Source organism: Oncorhynchus nerka, linkage group LG25 (genome assembly GCF_034236695.1).
Source record: "Oncorhynchus nerka isolate Pitt River linkage group LG25, Oner_Uvic_2.0, whole genome shotgun sequence".
Classification (NCBI taxonomy): Eukaryota; Metazoa; Chordata; class Actinopteri; order Salmoniformes; family Salmonidae; genus Oncorhynchus; species Oncorhynchus nerka.
In genome coordinates this window covers 46,084,059-46,111,020 of record NC_088420.1, presented here as the reverse complement: position 1 = coordinate 46,111,020, position 26,962 = coordinate 46,084,059, and the positions used below count along the sequence as shown (strand labels likewise).

General features: G+C 44.9%; 1 protein-coding gene across 10 annotated transcripts in view; it reads right to left on the bottom strand.

Annotated features, from left to right (window-relative positions):
- Positions 1-26,962, bottom strand: part of LOC115109578 (homeodomain-interacting protein kinase 2-like) — a 103,337-nt gene that overhangs the window by 57,778 nt on the left and 18,597 nt on the right. For all 10 annotated transcript variants that reach the window (XM_029634608.2, XM_029634612.2, XM_029634613.2 and 7 more), the window contains exon 2: positions 19,615-20,761. In XM_029634608.2, the coding sequence (XP_029490468.1) occupies positions 19,615-20,761 (1,147 nt within the window). The remainder of the gene's footprint in view (positions 1-19,614; positions 20,762-26,962) is intronic.

Genomic DNA, 26,962 nt, shown 5'->3' with positions numbered 1-26,962 from the left:
AGGTAAATTCAAACCAATTTGCGGTGATAATGTATTGGGCCTATAGCTTACTGCACGAATCTCATTGCTACAGTACTGTCTTTAATTGCATAGGCTCACATTTTTCATGTAAAAATCTGAGGGGTAGATCTCGGCCAACATCATGATAATATAGCCACAATAGCCTACATGGCAACTGTTCAAATCTTTACTTAAAGAGGGTATAGCCTCAGTGTTCACAGTAAATGCGCACTGGAAGTTGCACAGAACTTTCACAACATTCAAGTTTGGGCTCAGCAGACCTGAAATTGACTTAGTGACGAAAAACATTTGAGGGAACATTGTTGTCAACCCAAAATGCATGACAATCACTGGATTAGGTTGCACATTAAAATATTTTGAATCGCAACATGAAAAGATGGTGCCACCAACTACAAAACTTAGTAGCAGCAGTGAAAACGTGGTATTGAGCCCTGAAAACACACCCACGCATTGTACACAACTAGTAAAAGGCAATTTGTGGTTATTTGTGAAACCGAGAGATACTGTTGGACCACAAGGCCTCCGAAGATAGGAACAAGAGAGCAAGGCCAAAGCCGGACAAACAATCGACATGAGAGTGTCACGGCAGTTCAAAGAGAAACACTGTTCAGGTGGTGGTGCCGTCAATGTCAAGGCCAATTTTAACAACAACAGTCAGCAACACCCCTGTTGCCGTGGCAATAACAGACACTTCTAAAAATACATTCCCCTCATATGCAAAGTGAATGTCTTGGTGATATGTATTCATACCCCTTGACTTATTCCACATTTTGTTGTGTTACAGTCTGAATTCAAATCTGGTTTTGTTTTTTGCCTTTTACCCATCTACACAAAATACCCCATAATGTGAAAACATGTTTTTAGAATTGTTTTCAAGTGTATTGAAATATCTCATTTACAGAAGTATTCACACCCTTGTATTCACACATGTTAGAATGACCTTTGGCAGTGATTAGATCTGCGAGTCTTTCTGAGTAAGTCTCTAAGAGATTTGCACACTGTCACGTCCTGACCTTAGAGATCATTTTTATGTCTCTATTTTGGTTTGGTCAGGGCGTGAGTTGGGGTGGGCATTCTATGTTCCCTTTTCTATTATTTCTATTTCTGTGTGTTTGGCCGGGTGTGGTTCTCAATCAGAAGCAGCTGTCTATCGTTGTCTCTGATTGAGAACCATACTTAGGTAGCCTTTTCCCACCTGTGTTTTGTGGGTAGTTATTTTCTGTTTTATGTGTCTGCACCAGACAGAACTGTTTCATTTGTTCTGCTTTGTTATTTGTTGTTCTAGTGTTCAGTTTTGTTAAAAATCATGAACACGTACCACGCTACACCTTGTTCCTCTTCTTCAAACGGCCGTTACACACACCTGGATTGTATAATATTCGCACATTATTATTTACATTTTATTCAAGCTCTGTAAAGTTCGTTGTTGATCATTGCTAGGCAGCCATAAAACTGTAACTACAGTTGAAGTTGGAAGTTTACATACACTTAGGTTGGAGTCAATAAAACTAGTTTTTCAACCACTCCACAAATGTACATTTTCCAACAATTGTTACAGACAGATTATTTCACTTTCACTGTGGATCAGAAGTTTACATACATTAATTTGACTGTGCCTTTAAACAGCTTCGAAAAGTCCAGAAAATGATGTCATGGCTTTAGAAGCTTCATTTGAGTCAATTGGAGCTGTACCTGTGGATGTACTTCAAGGCCTACCTTCAAACTCAGTGCCTCTTTGCTTCACATCATGGGGGGGAAAAAAAAAAAAAATTGTAGACCTACACAAGTCTGATTCATCCTTGGGAGCAATTTCCAAATGCCTGAAGGTACCACGTTCATCTGTACAAACAATAGTACGCAAGTATACACACCATGGGACCACGCAGCCGTCATACCGCTCAGGAAGGAGACGCGTTCTGTCTCCTAGAGATGAACGTACTTTGGTGCGAAAAGTGCAAATCAATCCCAGAACAACAGCAAAGGACCTTGTGAAGATGCTGGAGGAAACAGGTACAAAGGTATCTATATCCACAGTAAAACGAGTCCTATATTGACATAACGTGAAAGGCCGCTCAGCAAGGCAGAAGCCACTGCTCCAAAACCGCCATAAAAAAGCCAGACTACGGTTTGCAACTGCACATGGGGACAAAGATCATACTTTTTGGAGAAATGTCCTCTGATCTGATGAAACAAAAATAGAACTGTTTGGTCATAACGACCATTGTTATGTTTGGAGGAAAAAGGGGGAGGCTTGCAAGCTGAAGAACACCATCCCAACCGCGAAGCACGGGGGTGACAGCATCATGTTGTGGGGATGCATTGCTGCAGGAAGGACTGGTGCACTTTACAAAATAGATGACATCCTGAGGATGGAAAATAATGTGGACATATTGAAGCAACATCTCAAGACATCAGTCAGGAAGTTAAAGCTTGGTCGCAAATGGGTCTTCCAAATGGACAATGACCAAATACTAATTGAGTGTATGTAAACTTCTGACCCACTGGGAATGTGATGAAAGAAATAAAAACTGAAATAAATCACTCTACTATTTTTCTGACATTTCACATTCTTAAAATAGAGTAGTGATCCTAACTGACGTAAAACAGGAAATGTTTACTATGATTAAATTTCAGGAATTGTGAAAAACTGAGTTTAAATGTAGTTGGCTAAGGTGTATGTAAACTTCCGACTTCAACTGTAGGCCACTCAGGAACATTCATTGTCAAGTTGGTAAGCAACTCCAGTGTATATTTGGCCTTGTGTTTTAGGTAATTGTCCTGCTGAAAGGTGAATTTGTCTCCCAGTGTCTGTTGGAAAGCAAACTGAACTATGTTTTCCACTAGGATTTTGCCTGTGTTGTATTCCATTTATTTTATCCTAAAAAACTTCTTAGTCCTTGCTGATGACAAGCGTACCCATAACATGATGCAGCCACCACCATGCTTGAAAAAATTAAGAGTGGTACTCGGTGATGTGTTGTGTTGGATTTGCCCCAAACATAACGCTTTGTATTCAGGGCATAAAGTACATTTCTTTGACACATTTGTCCATACAACTTATGTGATGTGGGGTGTGAATACTTTCTGAAGACACTGTAGACAACATGTAGAATCCAAAAAAGGAGAGAGCCACTAAAAAAATCTTCTGTGTGCTGCATGTGAGTCGAAAATGCTAAGACGTCGGTCTCACCCGCAGCCTGCAGAGCAGACTGGGCTAGGAGGGTTGGCAGTGGCGGCGGCTCAGTTGCGTTGATGCTCTCTGAGTAAAGTAAGACGGGGTGGGGGGGGCTGGTTTGGGTTGCCCAGCCAGTGACAGAGGAACTTCTATACCCCTAAACCCCCCTATCCCCTGCCCTCTACCCTTTAATTCCTCAAGATAAGAGTTTGAAAGGTGAATGTGAAAACGCAGAGAGCGAAGCTGCGTGTCTTAACAGTGCAAACCCTCTTTACTGGAAGATCACAGGAGCAGTTTTAGCTGGTTGGTATGCGTGCATAGATGGCAGATAAAGGGTGTTTGAAGTCATTGTGTTCATTGCATCTCGACAATAACGCATGTTCAGAACCAAACCGCGCTGAACAACGCATGTAACTCCTCTCAGCTTGAACTAATGACGACCCAAAAAATAATCTTTGTTTAAACTAGAGCCATCTGTTTCGATGATAGAGTTTGCTTGTCTCTCTGGCTAAATGAAAGACTATCTTTAACCGTGGTTGTCGGTTCTTTCATTCTCCCCATGTTCATGTTGCTGAGGCTGGGTGCTGTAATGAGAGTAATGTTCTGTTGGGAGACAGACACTGCTGGTATGCTGTCACCCTCCCAGGGAAGGACGCTATGTTCCATGTTCTCCCGGCTAGCCCCGCTCACTTATTGATAACCAGTCTGAACATGTCTGCTCTATGTCTGCTGTCTCCTCTCTGTTAGCTGTAAGCTACCTCAGGCCAGTGAGGCCACTTCAGAGCCATCACATGTAATGACCTGGTTAGTGTGAGAGATGGAGGGAGAGAAGGAGGGAGGGAGGATAAAGAGCGAGAGAAAATGAGAAAGGGAGAACATTTTGGGGAAAAAAGGCGGGAAAGGGAGAGAAAGGAAAGGAATGGACGCTCGGGAGCGAGGGAAGGTGCCGGTATGTCTGCAGTCTCATCACCTCTACATAAACCTGGCCCTCTGCTGCTCCACAGCACACTGCCGTGCGATGAGGGTTATGAAGGCAAAAATAAATCAGTAACTACACCAAACAGATCCTAAGTACATTCTGCTCCTCTCCGCCTTGACAAGCTCCAAACTCCTGAGCCACTGCATCATACATGTAGCATATGTACCATTTGAACACAAAGCTATGACCTGCACCCATATGCAGATCTTTGAAAGATTACTTCATTTACGTTTTGAATTTTCTTTTCTTCCAGGCCACTCTTTTCTCCTCAATTCCTATCGTCGGACTAAGAGCAGGTTTCTGTGTGGAGATGAATGATTGTTTAATGCTGGACAGTGCTATTCTGCTTGTGCACTCAATATAAGCTAATAGCCAAGGCAGTCGGCTGAAACAGATAAATGGTCTGCGTTCATAAAACAGAGGGATTAGACTTCAAGAAGTTGCAGAGAAAAGTCATTATCCCAAAATGTTTTATAAAAAATAACAAATAAATGTATTCAGTCAGTGCGTTTTTCTTCACATTTAACAAATGAGAAATACTGTATATTTCTACACACAAAACAGCCCTATTGATTATACAGCCTTCGTTCTGAAGCCATTGCAGTCGGTAGTCATCGGTAAGGGCTATGAGCTAGGGCTGGGGATTGCCAGGGACCCCACGATACGATATTATCACGATACTTAGGTGCTGCTACGATATGTATTGTGATTCTCACGATTGTATCTGTATTGCGATTCGATACTGCGATTTTATTGCGATTTGATGTTCCAAACATATTGCAAATCGATACTTGGGAGTCAAATATAATATTGTCCAAAAACAACAATGCAACACTAGCTATAATGGTGCACACCTCCTCCTACACAGATAAAACCAACCACTGGATATGGATCAGACCATTTTCCAATGCTAACCCTTTTCATTATTAACCAGTATTCAATACAGGAGTAATTCTTTTTTCTAAACAAATGATGCCTCGGGCACCAAACGGTTGCAATTTGATACATGGCGATACATTTCTGCTGCTGCCACACAACGCTATTAGCCATTCTCAATTATTTATCAACCAACCAGGGTGGAATAAGATTTACTTACACAGTGTTTCATTTTCCTGGTTAGCCTATAGCTTTTGGAACATTTTTCATATATTCTGAAAATGATATGCATTTGTAAAGATCCACAGGCAATCAGAGACATAAGGAACCAATGCGTGCTCAGTCCATAGAGACTTCTTTGGTCCTTGAGAATTGGTTAAAAGCAAAATGGCATTTCTAACATGCACTTCCTGGTTATGATGAACACTACTGGTGCAGCTGTGAGACCAGATTCTGTCTATGGGATAGCACATAATGAACACAGATAGATGGATGGTTGGTTTGTTATATAGGCAGGGTGCTGAGAATAAGTGGTGAGTAGAGGTGATCTCATTTAGCCTAGCTAAGTCTGGTAACGTCAGTGACGACAAAGGACCAGAGAGGAAAGGACTCTGAGATATGTTTAACCATTTTTTGGTTGGTCTTGGTAAGAAAACAAGGCTGGCAAGACAAGCCCAAAGGGTCATCACACATCTAGAAGGGAGGTTAAGTTAAAAAGTTGAAATGTTTGGTTGAGGCATCTAGGCGACCATGCAGGGACTGTGCAAATCACTGTGTGTGTGTGTCTGCTCTCCCGCAGTCACGTTAGGCAGAGAGAGAGACCTCCAAGCCGACTGCTGCTCTCTCCTCACAGGGACCTCAGCTGGCAGAGTGAGCTAGGCCTGCCTGCCTGGCGCAAATTAGCCAAACTATTTACCCTCATATACGCACATTAGCAAATTCTTCCCATTGAGAAAACAAATACATCTGTTTTGTTCTGTTCACATCATGGGAGAATGCACGGCCCTCTGCCCACCAGGCATTATCCATCCACTGTGGCAGTCAGTCAGAAAGGCCGGATGGAGCTCAACGCAGCCCAGGCCAGCTGCACTACCCTGGGCCTCTCTCTGTGGACCTGACCCGGACTGCCCCATCCTCTGGTCTCCTGTGACAGGCTTTAAATGACTGGCTTTAAAATGAGGACATTCAAATTAACGTTCTTCTTTTTCCACAGCCAGTGAGCACCATGATGCATATTTTCCATCCTGGTGTGGGCTTTAAAATATTAATGCACCCGGTTGGGAGAGGAGGGAAGGCGTTTTCTGGCTCCCTGTGGAGGGGTGGCAGGCGTGCAGGCAAAATGGGGACCTCATGATTAATTTAGACCTGAGGGAACCTGTGCCAGTCAGCTGCAGTGAACAATGGCAAAACATCAGCATGAGCACAAACACTTACGCAAAACCGTGTGCTATGCAAACCACCTCAGGAGTGTGCTACGCTAACCAACTCAGGAGTGTGCTACGCTAACCACCTCAGGAGTGTGCTACGCTAACCACCTCAGGAGTGTGCTACGCTAACCACCTCAGGAGTGTGCTACGCTAACCACCTCAGGAGTGTGCTATGCTAACCACCTCAGGAGTGTGCTATGCTAACCACCTCAGGAGTGTGCTATGCTAACCACCTCAGGAGTGTGCTATGCTAACCACCTCAGGAGTGTGCTATGCTAACCACCTCAGGAGTGTGCTATGCTAACCACCTCAGGAGTGTGCTATGCTAACCACCTCAGGAGTGTGCTATGCTAACCACCTCAGGAGTGTGCTATGCTAACATGGAGTGTCAGAAGTGAAAACCGTGTGTTTCAAAGAAGCCAATCAGTGATACAGAGAGAAGATTTCAGCTTTGATTCCTTGAGTGGGCGGCACTCCGTTTCATCACATTTCATGAAGGCAGCAGCTTAATTTCTAGAGCTTAATATTGGGAAATGTATGGAAATTGAAAAATGAGTAACTGTTAGGGGGAGGACATTAATGGGTGCTAGAATGTAGTCTAACTAGATGACCTGGAACTCGGAAGTATCACGCTGCTGCCGATGTGCCCTTAAGCAAGGCACTTAAACCTAATTGCTCCTGTAAGTCGCTCTGGATAAGTAAATGTAGCAACAGAGGAGAGGGTTAGACACTGAACAAATGACAAAAATTCTGTCATACATCCTAGAAACGGTGCCATATATCCTAGAGAGGGTGCAGTGTCAAAAAAAAGAGTAAATTATTTTGGCCTTTTACCTAAAGCACCTAACTTTACAGAGCAACAACTTACAATTCACAAACAACAGTCTGATAGCCTTGAAACTGAAATGTCACAACAAAAAAATCAGGAACAATAAACAATGAAAAAAACAAGAGGCTCTATCTGCATTTCTAAACTGGCACCGCTGGGAGGCAAATGTAACGTGTTGCCTTCCCAGCGACCTGCCAAGGAATGTGCAACAATGAAGACTCCCACTCTCCAGCTATGATGCTCGTTGTGAATCTTCACCGCCATCTAAACAACACCTACACCTTTTGTCTGCTCGCAAGTCAAACTTGGGAAAGGGGATACCTAGTCAGTTGTACAACTGAATGCATTCAACTGAAATGTTGTCTTCCACATTTAACCCAACCCCTCTGAATCAGAGAGGTGGGGAGGCCTGCCTTAATCAACATCCACATCATCAGCACCTGGGGAGCAGTTGTTGTTGGGGGTTAACTGCCTTGCTCAAGGGCAGAACAGCAGATTTATCTACCTTGCCGCCTCAGGGATTCGAACCAGCAACCTTTCAGTTACTGGCCCAATGTTTTTAACTGCTAGGCTACCTACCATCCCGATAATTTGGCTCCGAGTAACGCGATTCCGCTAGCGTTTAGTCCACGCCATGGTGAGAAAAACACACCTTATGCACGCATCAGAGAACAGTAACTAATGGCAACCTCATTCATTAAGATCTCTCCTTGATGTCTCACACGGAGGCAGGTTAAATGTGCTGGAACGGCTCTCTGGATTCTCTTTCACTAACAGCAGCTAGGCAGGGCGAGTGTTACACTGGGGCCTGTTAGTGTAGACTGTAAGCGTAGCGTTAGCGTGTTGGTTGTGCCTGACTGTGAGAGATGCTATGGCTAATAAGCACCATAGAGAGCGTAGAGTAATAGAGAAATAGTGGTTGCTTGGTTGGGGCTAAGGGTTGAAAGTGAGAAACCCTAAATATGGCTGAGTGGTCGTGCCACTATCACTGTATCCAGAAATGATCAGACCCCCACCACTAGTGGAAAGAGAAAATGTAGAACAAGGACCCCTTTAGACATTTCTTTCCTAAGATTTCTAGGAGGCTGCCATGAGATGCCTCTAGCCATGGATACCAATCCAGCAGACTGACAGCACAGATGCTAGCTCAACTCACTGATGGAGTCAGCACTCCCAATATCCCTTACAGGAATACAAGTCACGTGTGTTGGGCTATTTTCTCCACTCCACCTAAAATTTCTAACGCACAGTTCAGATGGCAAATCAAACTGAATAGAAATTAAGAGCTTGACGTACCGTTTCATACAAACGCTGCCGAACTACCATCAGAAGTCAGACAAGGCGAACTCAATTGTCTCAGACAGCACTCTATCCCCACTCTTCCAAAAGTTTTTTTTATTTAACCAGGCAACTCAGTTAAGAACAAATTCTTATTTACAATTTTGGTCTACCGGGGAACAGTAGGTTAACTGTCTTGTTCAGGGGAAGAACTACAGATGTTTACCTTGTCAGCTCGGGGATTTGATCCAGCAACTGCTAACCACTAGGCTACCTGCCACCCCCAAAGAGAAAGTTCCATATTTTTTTGTTCAGTGCAGCGATAGAGTGCTGGTTGAACTAGAGCTAAAGCAGACTATTCCCGAATTCATCCTCCCGGGCACCTATAATAAGCCTGTATTTGTGGTGTATAGACATTGGGCAATGACTGACAGGCAGGAAGTGACAGACAGGCACGTCCTGCCTGTTACATGTGTGTGGCTGTAGGGTCCTGGAGGACTTTTCCCCATGGGGAACAATAAGACACAGAGCTCCCAGGCAGCCTGGGATGACGTCAGATAACAGGGGTCAGTGAGTCTGCAGGTCTCCTCCTTAGTCCTCATCTGTCTACTAAAATCATCCCCTCATCCTCCAACCACACATAGATAGCTAGCTAACATGGCTAGCTTAGCTGTCGGCTGTAAGAACCTGAGCCACATTTATTTCAGCTAAAACTTAAATGCAATTCACCCATCATATGTCCTTTCCACTGAAATAAACTGGGCAAACAGACCCAACTGGGACAATACAATAATCCCTTTATCTGGTCCTGTGTAAGCCGGGCCAGTTTACCTGTTACATCATTAGCTGGGTACCGCAGAGAAGAGGGAGGGAAGGAGGCCAGGGAGGGAGGCCATGGGGAGGCTAGTTAGCTAGCTGACAAACTGAATAAACACACAGTATGGTCCGCACCAGCACAGGCACTGCTCTGCAGACATAGGCTACAGATCTGCAGGCCAAATAGACGGACAGAAGGACTTTACTATACACTGACTACAAGGCAATGATAGATTTAGGCTAAAAGTACACAAGAAACAATTGTACTGTGTTTCTCAGTGTTTCATTAATTAGAACCACTCCTATCGGAGCAGCTTGCTCATGGTATTGCTCATGTGTACCTTGAAAACCCGTGTTTTATTTGCATGAGTCAACCTTGTGGAAAATCCATAAATCATTTGCAACGCTCACGTACCCTCAGCAGCATATCTATGGCCTGCAAACAGCCATGTAGCAGGGATCACATTCCCACGAAACACAGTAAGTAAGAGAGCAAGTACAGACAGAGGGATGGGAAGAGGGTTTAAAATGACTTCCGTATTATTTCCGTATAAAGCGGAAATCAGTACGGAAATATAACACTTAAAGCAGGGCAAAGCCCTCTTCATAGCAGGAGCAGCGCAAAGCCCTCTTCATAGCAAAGCAGGGCAAAGCCCTCTTCATAGCAGAAGCAGCCCTCTTCAAGAAGCCCCCTCTTCATAGCAGGAGCAGGGCAAAGCCCTCTTCATAGCAGAAGCAGGGCAAAGCCCTCTTCATAGCAGAAGCAGGGCAAAGCCCTCTTCATAGCAGAAGCAGGGCAAAGCCCTCTTCATAGCAGAAGCAGGGCAAAGCCCTCTTCATAGCAGAAGCAGGGCAAAGCCCTCTTCATAGCAGGAGCAGGGCAAAGCCCTCTTCATAGCAGGAGCAGGGCAAAGCCCTCTTCATAGCAGGAGCAGGGCAAAGCCCTCTTCATAGCAGGAGCAGGGCAAAGCCCTCTTCATAGCAGAAGCAGGGCAAAGCCCTCTTCATAGCAGAAGCAGGGTAAAGCCCTCTTCATAGCAGGAGCAGGGCAAAGCCCTCTTCATAGCAGGAGCAGGGCAAAGCCCTCTTCATAGCAGAAGCAGGGCAAAGCCCTCTTCATAGGGCAAAGCCCTCTTCAAGCAGGGCAAAGCCCTCTTCATAGCAGGAGCAGGGCAAAGCCCTCTTCATAGCAGGAGCAGGGCAAAGCCCTCTTCATAGCAGGAGCAGGGCAAAGCCCTCTTCATAGCAGAAGCAGGGCAAAGCCCTCTTCATAGCAGAAGCAGGGCAAAGCCCTCTTCATAGCAGAAGCAAGGCAAAGCCCTCTTCATAGCAGGAGCAGGGCAAAGCCCTCTTCATAGCAGAAGCAGGGCAAAGCCCTCTTCATAGCAGGAGCAGGGCAAAGCCCTCTTCATAGCAGGAGCAGGGCAAAGCCCTCTTCATAGCAGAAGCAGGGCAAAGCCCTCTTCATAGCAGGAGCAGGGCAAAGCCCTCTTCATAGCAGGAGCAGGGAAAAGCCCACTTCATAGCAGGGGCAAAGCCCTCTTCAGGGCAAAGCCCTCTTCATAGCAGAAGCAGGGCAAAGCCCTCTTCATAGCAGAAGCAGGGCAAAGCCCTCTTCATAGCAGGAGCAGGGCAAAGCCCTCTTCATAGCAGAAGCAGGGCAAAGCCCTCTTCATAGCAGAAGCAGGGCAAAGCCCCCTCTTCATAGCAGGAGCAGGGCAAAGCCCTCTTCATAGCAGGAGCCCTCTTCAGGGCAAAGCCCTCTTCATAGTAGGAGCAGGGCAAAGCCCTCTTCATAGCAGAAGCAGGGCAAAGCCCTCTTCATAGCAGAAGCAGGGCAAAGCCCTCTTCATAGCAGAAGCAGGGCAAAGCCCTCTTCATAGCAGAAGCAGGGCAAAGCCCTCTTCATAGCAGAAGCAGGGCAAAGCCCTCTTCATAGCAGAAGCAGGGCAAAGCCCTCTTCATAGCAGAAGCAAGGCAAAGCCCTCTTCATAGCAGGAGCAGGGCAAAGCCCTCTTCATAGCAGAAGCAGGGCAAAGCCCTCTTCATAGCAGGAGCAGGGCAAAGCCCTCTTCATAGCAGGAGCAGGGCAAAGCCCTCTTCATAGCAGGAGCAGGGCAATTTTCACACACATTTTCACACTGCAACTTCCAAGCTTAATATCAAAGGCCTAGAGGAGCTTTTGAAAACCTGATAAAAAATTGAGAGATGTTGCCTAAACATAAATAAGGGGAACATCCTGTCTGGTGCTGCTAGGCTAGCCGTGGTGGAGGTCGAGTGGAGTGGACCTGCCCCATGGATTATAGCCTGGACCAAAATAAATCATTATAGAGAACTTTGTGCACAAAGCCAGAGTGACTGAGCACATTTTTATGTAACAGTTCCCTGGAAAATACATCCTTTCCCGAACAGGCATCATTTAGTTATCTGTTCATCTGAAATCATCATGGGCCGCTTTGATGTTAAGCCTATGTGTATGTGGCCTTTTGAACCTATCATAAATACAGCCAAACACTGCCCCGTGAATGTCACCACAATTACCTTTATGACACTAACACTATGCATTTACCAGTACAGACTCATTTCTGAGCGACACACAAGCACACGCACACTCACGTCGTATAGCATTGACAAAGGGCACCCAGTCCCAGACCTGCTCCAAATGTAGGTCGAAGAGGAGAGATGAGGCCTGATGGGTAATGCTCTGGTCAGTGTCAGCCCCCCGCGCTACAAGAGGAAATGAAGGGATAATCTTCTCTCCACTCCTTAACCAGAAAACAAACAGCTCTGTATGGTTTTACTGGCCTGCTTCTTATCCAAGAGGAGAAACAACATATACAAGGCCTTCAGAAAGTATTCACATCCCTTGACTTTTTCCACATGTTGTTGTGTTACAAAGTGGGATTAAAATGAACTTAATTGTCATTTTTTGTTAACGATCATGGCAGCGATTACAGCTGTGAGTGTTTTTTTGGTAAGTCTCTCGATTGTACAATATTTGCCCATTCTTTTTAAAATTCTTCAAGCTCTGTCAAGTTGGTTGTTCATAATTGCTAAGCAGCTATTTAAGTCATAGATTTAAATACAATGTTTTAACCCCTTTTTCTCTCCAATTTCGTGCAACTCCCGTAAAGACTTGGGAGAGGAGAAGGTCTCGCGTGTCCTCCGAAACACAAGCCAACCGCACTGCTTCTTGACACAATGCCCACTTAACCCAGAAGCCAGCCGCACTAATGTGTCGGAGGAAACACCGTACACTAGGCGACCGTGTCAGCGTGCACAGGAGTCGCTAGTGCACGATGGGACAAGGACATCCCTGCCGGCCAAACCCTCCCCTAACCCGGACGACGCTGGGCCAATTGTGCACCGCCCCATGGGTCTCCCGGTCACGGCCAGCTGCTACAGAGCCTGGACTCGAACCCAGAATCTCTAGTGGCACAGCTAGCACTGCCATGCAGTGCCTTAGACCTATGTGCCACTTGGGATTTAAGTTAAAACTGTAACTAGGCCAGTCAGGAACATTCAACGTCATCTTGGTAAGCAACTCCAGTGTGTATTTGGCCTTGTGTTTTAGGTTGTTGTTCTGATGAAAGGATCTACCACTATCTGTTGGAAAGAAGACAAACAGATTTTTGCCTGTGCTTAGCTCTATTCCATTTAATTGATCCCCCAAAAAACTCCCTAGTCCTTTGTTACATACGCCTCTTGGAGGGAACGCAACACCCCGCTACATTTCAACTCCCAGTGGAGTGAAAACTGTATGTGATCGTAGGTGCGGGGATGGACGACAGAGGCAGAGAGAAATACCGTTTACAGGGAATTTATTATTCCTAAACACGGTAATGTGGAGAAAAGGGGCTGGACGGAACCAACGCAAAGAAAGTTACATTTAAGGAGTCCCCTCTCCTACCTTACCTGCCTTCCCACTTCTTACCTAACCTTTAGCACCACCTGGCACGCTAACCAAAATACAGGGGGTGGTCCGCCCAGGTCTTACCTAGTGTGCATAGACAGACTAAATTCTACAGGTTATGTATGCCCGCAGGCCTCTTGCCTAAACACCTAAACACCAAGGTACGGTGCAGTACAGTGCAGTGCAGTACAGTGCGGTGCGGTGCAGTGCGGTGCAGTACAGTGCGGTGCAGTTCAGTGCAGTGCGGTGCGTTCTCCTTCCCCCCCAGGAAAAAATTTAACAGAATAATTTACCAATACTTTAAGTAAAAAAATTCAATAACCAAAAACACAAAGAATTATTGGCCTTATTGGCCTCTGAAGGAGCAGCAATAAAATAATATCAACAAAACTTTGTGTTCAGTGGCAATTTTAGCATGTAAATCTTGGTTGGTAATTTTTTTTAAATATGTGGGATGCATGCCAGCAAAGCAAAGCCACTACACAACACAACACTAAACACTAGATTAATTGCACTATAACGGTGACAAACGGTGCCCACACACTGTTAGGGCCTACATAAAGCTGTCCCAACAGCAGAGTCCCAACACCTTACTACTGCTACACCTGGCTATCAGCGGAGCCTTGTCTGGCAGGGAAACAGTTAATTCAGTCTCATTTACTGCCTTTTAAAAAACATAGTTGATATGGCTGACTTGCTTAAACAAATGTGGTTTGTCAAATACTGACAATTACTGACAATTGTGATGTACAAACTATGGCATAAGGGGATGGCAAGCGGATAAGACGCAATCCGTAATTTTGATTAAGACATTAATGAGCGAGCGACGACGGACGTAGTCAATATAACTATTTGTTCAGCACTTTTGAAATGTACAGCGACACAATTCAGAACATGGGCCGTTCTTACAGTGTTCTCCTTGTACACCAAGTCAAAACCGTAGTATAACCGAAGGGGGCATATAAGCAGACAATGAAAGCTCTTACATTATTCGATGATTATATTTCTCTAAAACAGGTTGTAGGCTATGTGCACCACCAAGTTAGAACATTAAGCGAAATTAAGAGGTGAAAATAGACCAAATTATTAGGGTGAGGCACATTGAACTCCGTTTAGGTATTTGCGTGTCATAAAAGATACACGTCAAATAACACTATTTGACTCGTTAAATAAGCTTTTAATTTGACACGTCAAATAAGACAATTCTATTATAGAATGTTGTGTGTGCTGAATTTGCACGTGCAAGCCAAGCACCACCACTACTGTCAGTAGCACTGTCAAAGCTGTACAGAAAAAGTCTACAAACAAGCACACACCGGCCACGAACGATGTGTTTACAATACTGCATTGGAGAAATAGACCAAGTTATTAGGGTGAGGCACATGGGCTACTAACAGCTTAGTACACAACGTACACTTAGTATTACTTTCTTAGCTCCAGTATACATATCTCCCTGGCATATTACATCATTTATGCAGCAGCATACAATACATTTTTGGACTCACCTCACCTCACCTCACCTCACCTCACCTCACCTCACCTCACCTCACCTCACTTAAACAGGAAGGTGGCGCGGAAGTCCTTTGTGGGCAAATTCTGTCATCAAACTTTGTCATCAAAGTCTGGAATTCTCTGGATTTATAGTGGGAACTTGGAAAAAACACACACAGCCACTCCACTAAATAGCAGGCTAGTGATTGCTTGCAGTTAGCCACTGATTACTTCCAAACCACTCATTGTTGAATTAGCAATTTCCAAATTGCTGTGTATGTCCAATGGCCAATGAGCAGCCATACATTTTACCTATAAATTCTCTTCATTATTTATTTTTTACATTTAACTAGGCAAGTCAGTTAAGAACAAATTCTTATTTACAATGACGGCCTATCCCAGATGACTCTGGGTCAATTGTGCACCGCCCTATGGGACTCCCAATCAAGGTCGGATGTGATACAGTAACCAGAGACTGTAGTGACACCTCTTGCACTGATATGCAGTGCGCCACTCGGGAGCCCTATGACAAGGATTTTAAAAATTGCCAACAGATTGTAGACTTTCTTTTTTTAATTTCACCTTTATTTAACCAGGTAGGCCAGTTGAGAACACCTTTATTTAACCAGGTAGGCCAGTTGAGAACACCTTTATTTAACCAGGTAGGCCAGTTGAGAACAAGTTCTCATTTACAACTACAACCTGGCCAAGATAAAGCAAAGCAGTGCGACAAAAACAACAGCACAGAGTTACACATTGGGATAAACAAATGTACAGTGAATAACACAATATAAAAATCTGTATACAGTGCGTGCAAATGAAGTAAGGAGGTAAGGCAATAAATAGACAAATAGTGTCGAAGTAATTACAATTTAGCAATTTACACTGGAGTGATATATGTGCAGATGAGGATGTGCAAGTAGAAATACTGGTGTGCAAAAGAGCAGAAAAACAAAAACAAATATGGCATGAGGTAGGTAGTTGGTTGGATGGGCTATTTACAGATGGTCTGTGTACAGCTGCAGTGATCTGTAAGCTGCTCTGACAGCTGACGCTTAAAGTTAGTGAGGGAGATATAAGTCTCCAACTTCAGTGATTTTTGCAATTTGTTCCAGTCATTGGCAGCTGGGGACCTGGAAGGAAAGGCAGCCAAAGGAGGTGTTGGCTTTGGGGATGACCAGTGAAATATACTTGCTGGAGCCCGTGCTACGGGTGGGTGTTCCTATGGTGACCAGTGAGTTGAGATAAGGCGGAGCTATACCTAGCAAAGACTTATAGATGACCTGGAGCCAGTGGATTTGAAGTAATTTTATCTGTGGTCAATGACCTTGAGTCTTCTTGGAAGGGTACTTATAATATAACTCTATGGCAGGAGCCAAAGGGCTAAAATTTTTGATGTCTACTCTTACTAAGGACTTATTCTTGGCCTGTGACGGTAGTGTCTCCATGAGTGACAGAACACTGAGCCAATCAGCGCCATGCTCCTATTTCCTGCTGGCATGCCCCACCACCACAGAAAGCACTGAGCTAGGCTGAAACACCTGCATTTTGGAGCTGCCTTACTCAGGAAAACAAAAAAGAGACCATGTTTGTATGCGGCTTTATTAATTAAATTATATACTTTTTTTTATACATAGTTTACAAACTGATATGTGACACATATTAATGCCAAAATAACATGCCCCCCCCCCAAAAAAAAAAAAATATATATAATTTATTTTTTCTTCTAAAAATGTGGGGCTCAAAATAGGTGGGGCACTGAATGACGGGTCACCACTAGCTGTGTTGGATTTGCCACAAACATAACGCTTTTTATTCAGGACTTAAAGTTCATTTCTGTGCCACATTTTGTGCAGTAATAAGTGCCTTGTTGCAAACAGGAAGCATGTTTTGGAATATTTTTATTCAGTACAGGCTTCCTTCTTTTCACTCTCTCATTTTGGTCAGTATTGTTGAGTAACTACAATGAGTTGATCCATCCTCAGTTTTCTCATATCACAAGCATTAAACTTTGTAACTGTTTTAAAATCACCATTGGCTTCATGGTGAAATCCCTGAGCAGTTTCCTTCCTCTCCGGCAACTGAGTTTGGAAGGACGCCTGTATCTTTCTAGTGACTGGGTGTATTGATACACCATCCAAAGCCTAAAGAATTACTTCACCATGCTCAAAGGGATATTCAGCATCTGTTTTTTTTTTTTTTTTTTTTTTTTACACATCTACCTATCGGTGCCCTTCTTTGCCAGGCATTGAAAAACCTCTGTGGTCTTCGTGGTTGAATCTGTGCTTGAAATGCATTACTCCATTAAGGGACCTTACAGATAATTGTATGTTTGGGGTACAGAGATGGGTTAGTCATTCAAAAATTCTGTTAACCACTATTATTGAACACAGAATGCGTCCATGCAACGTATTATGTGACTTGTTAAGCACATTTATACTCCTGAACTTATTTAGGCTTGACATAACAAAGGGGTTGAATATTTATTGACTCAAGACATGTCAGCTTTACATTTTCTAATGATTTCTAAAATGTTCTACATACAAAATTCCACTTTGACATTATTGGTTGTGACACAAAATCTAAATTTAATCCATTTTGAATTCAGACTGTAACACAACAAAATGTGGAACAAAATGTGAATCATTTCTGAAGGTACTGTACCTAGACTAGTATTTAAGATGGCCTACTCATCACTGTTTACTAAGCTTCTATTTAAGATGAGATGGGTAGAGTAGAGGGAGGTACTGTAGTGTTTCCCTATTTGCATATTTCGGTTAGCCTCTACCTCGTTCTCCAAGTAAAGAGGCTGTTGGGACATATACAGAGTGTTAGATCATGATGAGAGGTTATTTTCTTATTAACCTAATTTCCATTTCAAATGAAATGGAGGCATAGCACTCTATAAAAATGTATCTCATATGGTCTTATGTGAGATAATTCCAGAACAAGCTTTTGAATGACACACATTCAGGGTGATATCAATTACTTTAAGTCCCTTTCAAGTCTAAACACCTTTCGCTATCATCTACATAGGCTGCAGAAAACAATAATCTGCTGTGTCAGATATAAAATAAACATCTCACACCAACACATAATCAACATAATCACCTCTCTGCAGAGTGTGTGTGTGCATGTGCTTACTGTGCCTCACACCTGCTCTCCACAGACTAGGCAGTGCCTAAACAGCAACAAAGCTGCTCTCTGTGTGAACACTATTAGACTCCTCACTCCCACCAACGCGGTGTAACCCAAACAGCGGAGTTTGCTATAGGCAAAACATACTTTAAGAAGTAGAGGAGAAGAAAGCCCTACCCAGCGAGTCATCTGTTTCTAATGCTGGGCCCGCTGGTGTGGATTACAGGGATGAAGAACTCAGCCTGACCCCACATCTCCATCCCGGGGAAAATGGGAGCCTTGGTGGGGCGGGGGGAGCGGTCCGGGAGTCTGTTTACAGTCCCTCTACATGTTCACAGTCCCTCTACATGTTCACAGTCCCTCTACATGTTCACAGTCCCTCTACATGTTCACAGTCCCTCTACATGTTTACAGTCCATCTACATGTTTACAGTCCCTCTACATGTTTACAGTCCCTCTACATGTTCACAGTCCCTCTACATGTTCACAGTCCCTCTACATGTTCACAGTCCCTCTACATGTTTACAGTTCCTCTACATGTTCACAGTCCCTCTACATGTTCACAGTCCCTCTACATGTTCACAGTCCCTCTACATGTTCACAGTCCCTCTACATGTTCACAGTCCCTCTACATGTTTACAGTCCATCTACATGTTTACAGTCCCTCTACATGTTCACAGTCCCTCTACATGTTCACAGTCCCTCTACATGTTCACAGTCCCTGTACATGTTTACAGTCCATCTACATGTTTACAGTCCCTCTACATGTTCACAGTCCTTCTACATGTTTCCAGTCCCTCTACATGTTCACAGTCCCTCTATATGTTTACAGTCCCTCTACATGTTTATAGTCCCTCTACATGTTTACAGTCCCTCTACATGTTTACAGTCCCTCTACATCTTCACAGTCCCTCTACATGTTTACATTCCCTCTACATGTTTACAGTCCCTCTACATGTTCACAGTCCTTCTACATGTTTACAGTCCCTCTACATGTTTACAGTCCCTCTACATGTTTATAGTCCCTCTACATCTTCACAGTCCCTCTACATGTTTACAGTCCCTCCTCAATGAGGGGTTTCTCTGGCTTGTTTTTCTAATAACACAACATCAAACACATTTTTCTCAGAAACTAGTGTTTGAGACCGAAAATGTCTCTGCGGCAAATATTTCCCTGGTGCTGTCATTGTGGCGCTGTTACAGCCACGCTGTAAAGCAGCACACTACTCAACAGACCTGCCTTCTTAATCTTCAAAGCAGCACCACAACATGGGTGTTTTATCATATTAAACACGATAAGCAGCTGGTTTCTCAGCAAGCCTCAGAGTTTTAACTGTCCCCCCATCTCACAGCGGAAAGGGGGAGGGTTAACACTGAGGAGAGAGAGAGAGAGAGAGAGAGAGAGAGAGAGAGACAAAGAGAGAGAGAGAGAGAGAGAGAGAGAGAGAGAGAGAGAGAGAGAGAGAGAAAGAGAGAAAGAGAGAAAGAGAGAGAGGGAGAGATAGAGAGAGAGAGAGAGAGATAGAGAGAGAGTGGCACAGAGCTGTCCCATCTAAACCTTTTCAAACCCTATTCTTTATCAAACCAACTGCCAGATCTCTCTTGGGATAGAGGCTTTTTGACCTCAGTGGGATTTCCTGTTTAAATCAAGGTGATAGAAACGGATCTTACCTGTAGTATCTGGACTGCAGGTAGGTGGAGCACACGGCTTTGGACACGTGGCTGGCCGAGCCAAAGTCGATGACCTTGACGCGGTACGGCTGCCTGGAGGGATCCACCAACATGATGTTCTCCGGCTTCAGGTCAGCGTGAATCAGGCCCAGGCTCTTGAGCTTCATCAGGGCCGTGGCCACCTGCTGCAAGACCGGTCTGATGTACTTCAACGGCAGTGGACTGAATTTGTTCTGCTTGAGGAAGTCGTACAGGTTCTGCTCCAGCATCTCGAACACCAGGCACGTGTGGTTTTTGTGCTGGAAGCACTCATAGGCACGCACAAAGTTGTAGTCATCTGCACTCTCCGTGCTCAACCGGGCCAGGATGCTCACCTCGATCTGGCCCTGGCGCGCGTATGACGGGTGGTTCTTCAGGATCTTGATGGCAACAATCTCGTTGGTGCCCCTCTTCCAGCACTTGACCACCTGGCCGAAGGTGCCTCTGCCTAAGAACTCTAGCACCTCATAGGTGTTGGTCATGGAGCAGACCACCTCGTGCTGCACCAACTGGTAGTCCCCTTCATTGTTGGAACCACTGTTCTTGGAGGTGGCTGTCGATGTGGCCGTTGCCGTGGCCGTAGCCACAGCGGCCCCGCTGGCTGCGTTCTGGATCATCGTTGTGCCACTGCCGTGCTCCTCGATGATCGTCACGCTGCTGTTGCTGTTGTCGAGCTCCTCACTCTTGCGCTTAAGCCCGCATCGCTGGTAGGTGTCCAGCAGACTGACGGTGCTGCGACGGGTCAGGTTGTGGATGGCTCCACCACTTCCTCCTCCGCTTCCGCCTCCACTGCCGCTACTGCTACCGGCCAAGCCCAACAGAGGCCCTGCGGTGCCCGAGGTACTGCTGGCCGAGGCGACCACGATGTGCCCCGCGCTAGACGGGAAGATGAGCGCTGGCTGCTCGTAGGGCAGAGAGGAGTTGATGCCAAGAGGGGTGGCGTGGGACACTTGCTGCTTGCTGTTCTGACTGTAGACGACTTTGCTGTGCGTGCCGTACCCTGTCATATCCCAGTATGAACTCTGCTCCACCTTCAGCTTCTTCACGCTAAAGAAGGCACTTGACTGGAGAGTGTGAGGGGACAAGACTTGCACTTGCGAGGCCATACCTGGAAAAAAGGAGGGGAGGGGGAGAGATAAAAAGTGAGAGGTAGGAATGTGAGACAGTGCTTGAAACACGAGCGGCGTCTTTAAATAAAGAGAGCTTAGGTCAGGGCTGGTCGTTACAGCGCTCAGCTAGGCCCATGCTGACACATCAATGCCTCACTCAACCGACACGTACACTGGACACTTAGATTCACATGAGTTATTTCACAGTTTAAGGCAACTATTCATAATTAAGTATCATGTATGCTATTCATGGTAAGAGAGAGAGTGTGCATATATGTTTTAAAAGTATTTATACAACGGGTGGGTCTAATCCTGAATGCTGATTGGTTAGAAGCGCATTCCAGCCAGTGTCTATTCGACAAATTACCACCGGCTAAATCTATGACGTTAAAATGCCTATTTACTCTGTTCCATCTGTTCCATCCACTGTCTCATCAGCCCAGGCAGGGAAGTTAGAAACTTGATCTCCACTATAAAAATCATCTAGACATTCTCTCACATTTCTTTTAGACCAACAATTAGTTTTCAACAGCGGAGATTTGTATTAACCTTATTGTCTGTCTCTCCGACATTTGCAACAATGTTTCAATATTCAAATTCGATCTCCAACTGTCCCATAGTAATGAACAAGTAGGGGTCGAGAGTCGGGACGAGAGAGAGAGGCAGGCAGCGTTTCTCAGCCAGTCGAAATCATGAATCAGCTGGCGTAATTTTTATGGTATATACAAAGAAATGTCAATTGATAAAAGGTCAAATGCAACAAAGTGCAGCTAGTTTGCAGTCTTTCCAGCTTCAGTTTGAAGTTATTGTGTTAGCTGTGTTGTTGGCTAGCTCTGAACAAGTGTCCTAACGAGAGAGGACATTTTCTATTCCAGGCGAAATCGTGCCTCATTAGTTCATTGTTATGGATATATCCAAATAAATGTCACTAGAAAACAGCTTAAACAGATGCAGCTACTGTGGTTATTCTGTCTGCACTGTTTGACATGACTGTAAATTAGCCGCAGTTGGCTAGCTAGCAAGCAAGGGATAAGAATGTTGCCAGCCAGTATGGCAATGGAACATTTAGAACGAACAACTGGGTTGCGTCCATAGATACAGAACAAAAAGACTGAACGACTGGGTCGCGTCCATAGACACAGAACAAAAAGACTGAACGACTGGGTCGCGTCCATAGACACAGAACAAAAAGACTGAACGACTGGGTCGCGTCCATAGACACAGAACAAAAAGACTGAACGACTGGGTCGCGTCCATAGATACAGAACAAAAAGACTGAACGACTGGGTCGCGTCCATAGACACAGAACAACTGGGTCGCGTCCATAGACACAGAACAAAAAGACTGAACGACTTGGTCGCGTCCATAGATACAGAACAAAAAGACTGAACGACTGGGTCGCGTCCATAGACACAGAACAAAAAGACTGAACGACTTGGTCGCGTCCATAGATACAGAACAAAAAGACTGAACGACTGGGTCGCGTCCATAGATACAGAACAAAAAGACTGAACGACTGGGTCGCTTCCATAGATACAGAACAAAAAGACTGAACGACTGGGTCGCTTCCATAGATACAGACCAAAAAGACTGAACGACTGGGTCGCGTCCATAGACACAGAACAAAAAGACTGAACGACTGGGTCGCGTCCATAGACACAGAACAAAAAGACTGAACGACTGGGTCGCGTCCATAGACACAGAACAAAAAGACTGAACGACTGGGTCGCTTCCATAGATACAGACCAAAAAGACTGAACGACTGGGTCGCGTCCATAGACACAGAACAAAAAGACTGAACGACTGGGTCGCGTCCATAGACACAGAACAAAAAGACTGAACGACTGGGTCGCGTCCATAGATACAGAACAAAAAGACTGAACGACTGGGTCACGTCCATAGACACAGAACAAAAAGACTGAACGACTGAGTCGCACCTCTGGCAACCGAACCAATAGAACGAACGACCAGCCGGCTTGGGTAGGATGAAATAGTATGAATAAATTCATCAAAATAACGTTTTTAATGAAAATATGTCAATCATTACTTGAATATGTAGGTAACCCGTTGAATAAAAGAGATAATTCCCTCAAAGCCCATGTTTGTAGGATATATTGGCAACACCCGTGCCAACATATCCTCCAAACACAGGTGCAGCATTATCACTTAAATCCAGTATTGGGACGTGCTTCATGATAGGATACATATAAGGTTTAAACAGGAACTTTGTGTATGAATGATGACTATGTAGATATGATATATATTCAGAGGAAATACCATTTCTCTTCTGTTCCCATCTGGACTAATGTAAACAGAGCTCTTGCGAATACTCATTCATAGGGAGCTCAGAGAATCATCAGAGGAATACAGAAATGTGCACCAAAATGTTTCAAGGAATGATAGAAATGTCCTCCGCAAAAAGCTAAATGACAACCCAGACCCTGCATCTGTTGGTACAGAGAAAGAGAGGGAGAGAGAAAAACCTTCATCTACATTTCAACTCCATCTTAACCTCAGATCCTGAAGACAACAAATCAAAACCGGTAAACTGCGAGGCACTGAGCCCGTGGGAATCGGCTGCCTCAGAAGCAAAAAACGGCACAAAAATAACCAGCTCAAAAAGGTTTTTTTAGCAATGATGTTTGTAGCACTGAAATGATTATTGCAGCACAAGCTTGCTTACATGCAGGCCTCGGTACTGCTATATTTACAGTCTCCCATGTACCACGAATTAGTGTACTAGCACATTTAAGAGCTACCACTGTGTACATCTTCACTCACACTCACAATGCCATTTGTAAACATAAACAAGATCCATACACATACTCAAAATCCTAAAACACACCCACTCATGCACACAGTGAGTACAGTATATACAGTACCAGACATAGCCCTAGCCTAATGCTAAAACCAATCATGCTTTCCTGTCTCATTATAGATGACTAAACACACAGTGACTCTGAAGAGAAGAGGCTGTGCAGAGATCCAGGAGCTAATGAGTAGAACATTTCCCCAACGTTTCGGAGGAGTTCCCGAAACGTTCCCGAAATGATGATTCAGGAGTGTGTTGGGGACAGGGAGCGGAGGGAGGAGACGTGCTTAGTCACTCTGTCATTATTCGATTTCTGAGTTCTGATTATTAATTCACTGCAAATCTCCTCTCCTCCTCTTCATCCTCCTCCATCTCCTTTCCTCCCTCCTCCCTTCCCTCCTAACAAATGTCTGTCTGACCCGATATAGCCAGGGACACTGGTCATCCTAACGGTCATCTGGTCTTAACCTTAATGCTGCACACTGAAGCCGACGCCTGTAGGCTTGTTGATTAAAGGAATAGTTCGGGATTTTGGCAATGAGGCCCTTGCCCTTGGCACGCTAGCTGTACCCGAAGACTTCCAGTCTTTGTGGTAAGTTAGTTAGCATTGGCTCGTGAAACTACCCCTAACTTCCTACATACTGGATGCAGATACATAACCATGGTACCCACGAGTTCATCTGACTCCGGAGAAGCAGTTAAAGGGCTTCATTGACGAAACCCCACACTATCCCTTCAAGCATATTACCAGGGGCTACTTGCTAGAATAAAGCTTAATCAAACTACTCGTCTTGCATAAGGGTTCCCCTATAGCCCTAGACACCCCTCTCTGTCCCCCACCCCGGACTGGTCTGTGTGGACGGCCGCTGTAGAATTTAGACCCACCAGGCCGCTTTGTAACAACGTGTGGATGGATGGAGTAATGAAGACTGTCCGCTGGGCTATTAGGAGCAAGGCACTCAGCTAATCACATAAGACACCAGGGCCAGATGTCACTTGGATTACCCACCGATTCCTTAGCTGGGCACTTTGCTGCTCAAAATAATTTGGGCACCGTAGTCACTAGTCACCGGTGCTGCTGCTGCTGCGTGGGACTGACTGAGAGCCTATGGGAGGAGAATAAGATACTATGGAGCATTGGCCTACTGTTCTGACGGTGATGGAACATTCCAGGATTATAGCACTATGATTAGGGATGACCAACAGTAACTGCATCAGCCAGGCAGCTTTGGGATTATGGCTTTAGGCTGAAATTGTAACGGCTCTTTCCATAGCAGTGCCATCGCCATCTGAAATTCCCCTCAAACTGACGTTAGTTATTAGTCATTGACTCCTGTTGGTTACTGTTCTGTTATAGGTGACCAAACATGAGCGACATGGAGAAATGTAGGCGCCAGCCAGGAGACTTGCCTAACTTGGGAAACTGTATATTCTGAGGAAATACTTGGGAATCTGAACGGAGATATATTCTGAGGAAATACTTACGAAACATGGCAAATTTAACGTATCCATGACTCACTAGGGCAACTCGGGGAGCTGGGAAAGTTACAGTTAACACAACTGAAGGGTTGAATAAAGAGTAACTGACTTAGAGACAGATAAGTATTTAAATGAACAAACAGAATGGGGTCAAACGGCTGGAACGTTATCTCTGAACAACATGCATAGGCAACAATGTGCACAATAGTACCTCACTGGAATGTCAGAACGCATTAATCACTGTATTGAATCGCCACTTAACTTCAAAACTGTTTCAAATCTAAACCCTGAACACGTAACAACCACCTCCCTTTTTGTTGTTGTTAATTGTTGGCTTTTTATATTTAAACCAACATTGTAGTCTACAAAGCTTCCAAATGCCCTCATTTATTTGAATTTCTGAACTCTGTGCCAAACACAAAACAGTAAAGGGCCCATTGTTTGACATTTACAATGTTGGAATGCCTTGAGTAGCCTGCCTCTCCATTTAAAATACCTTAAAGAGCATGGTGTGTTTAGTGCACTGCAATTAAGCAGCATACCACAGTGGCATTTCCCCCTGTTCAGAGGCAGTGTGCTGAAATGGTAATGTTCAATGTCTTCAGGGGGGGATTATGTCCTCTTTCAAAGGTTCATCTGCTTTTTGGGAGGATCAACTCTATTCTGCACTCTTAGAAAAAAGGGTTCCAAAGGGGTTCTTTGGCAAGGGTTCTACATGGAACCAGAAAGGGTTCTTCAAAGGGTTCTCCTATGGGGCAGCCCAAAAAAATAAATTTAGACAGGTAGCCTAGTGGTTAGAGCGTTGGAATAGTAACTGAAAGGTTGCAAGATCAAATCCCTGAGCTGACAAGGTACAAATCTGTCGTTCTTCCCCTGATCAAGGCAGTTAACTCACTGTTCCCAGGCCGTCATTGAAAATAAGAATTTGTTCTGACTCGTCTAGTTAAATAAAGGTTAAATATAACCTTTTTTTCCCTGAGAGTGTGCGCGGGAGGCCGACGGAGGGAGGTTGGAAGGAAGGAGGGGAAAAGAAAGTCTGGAGGCCCTCTTGATCTGACTAGGTCCTGTGTGCTTGGCCGTTTTAATAAAGGCCTGTATAGTGGTATGCATGACAACGTGCCGTGCAGCACTCTTATCTAGAGGAGAGAGGAGGAATCAAATACACAACCCTTCCTCAGTCATAGCGGGACCCTTCTCAGAGCTAACCCTCTGTGAATGTAGCAGAAACTAAGTCCAAGTTAAGACCTGGAACTCTATGTCCATGGTCCTGAACCATCCCCCTCAGCAGAATGGACACTGGACAAGGAGTCCATGTGCAGTCTGCAAGAGATCACCAGAGGCCCATCTGAGGGTTGTCTGTCTCTTAGGGATGATCCAGGACATTAAGGCATCTGTAGGAATCATCAGAGCGCATGGGGGGCAAATCACTGGTTAATGACTTGACCTCTGTCCGTCGAGACAAAGCATTAACTCCCCTCGGCTCTGATGGGGACAGTGGCGTGAGAGAAGAGAGGGAGCAGAACCCCTCCAACCCCTACCCTTCTCTGCTGTCCACTTTACTCAGCATCAGGGTCATCGCTATCCACCCCCCTTCCAGGAGAGAGAGACACCGTGGCGGGTGTCTGACTCTCTTATCTGTCCGTCTGTCCACACCCGTCCTTCAGGTCCCATTGCAGAGCCTCTCCTGTGCCATAAAGCAGCGCAGAACAAGCCAACATCTCAGGGGACTGGAGGTGAAAATGAATGCAGCGGTGAAGGGAACATATTGTCTGTTTGGAGTGAGCCAATAAGCCATGTCATTCAGCCTGGCCTTGTGAGTCTGTCTGCCTGGAACGGTCCTTAGAGGGGGTGCTAGGGCCTGTCGCTCCCCCACTGTCTCACATAAACACACACTACTCCAGGCCACTAT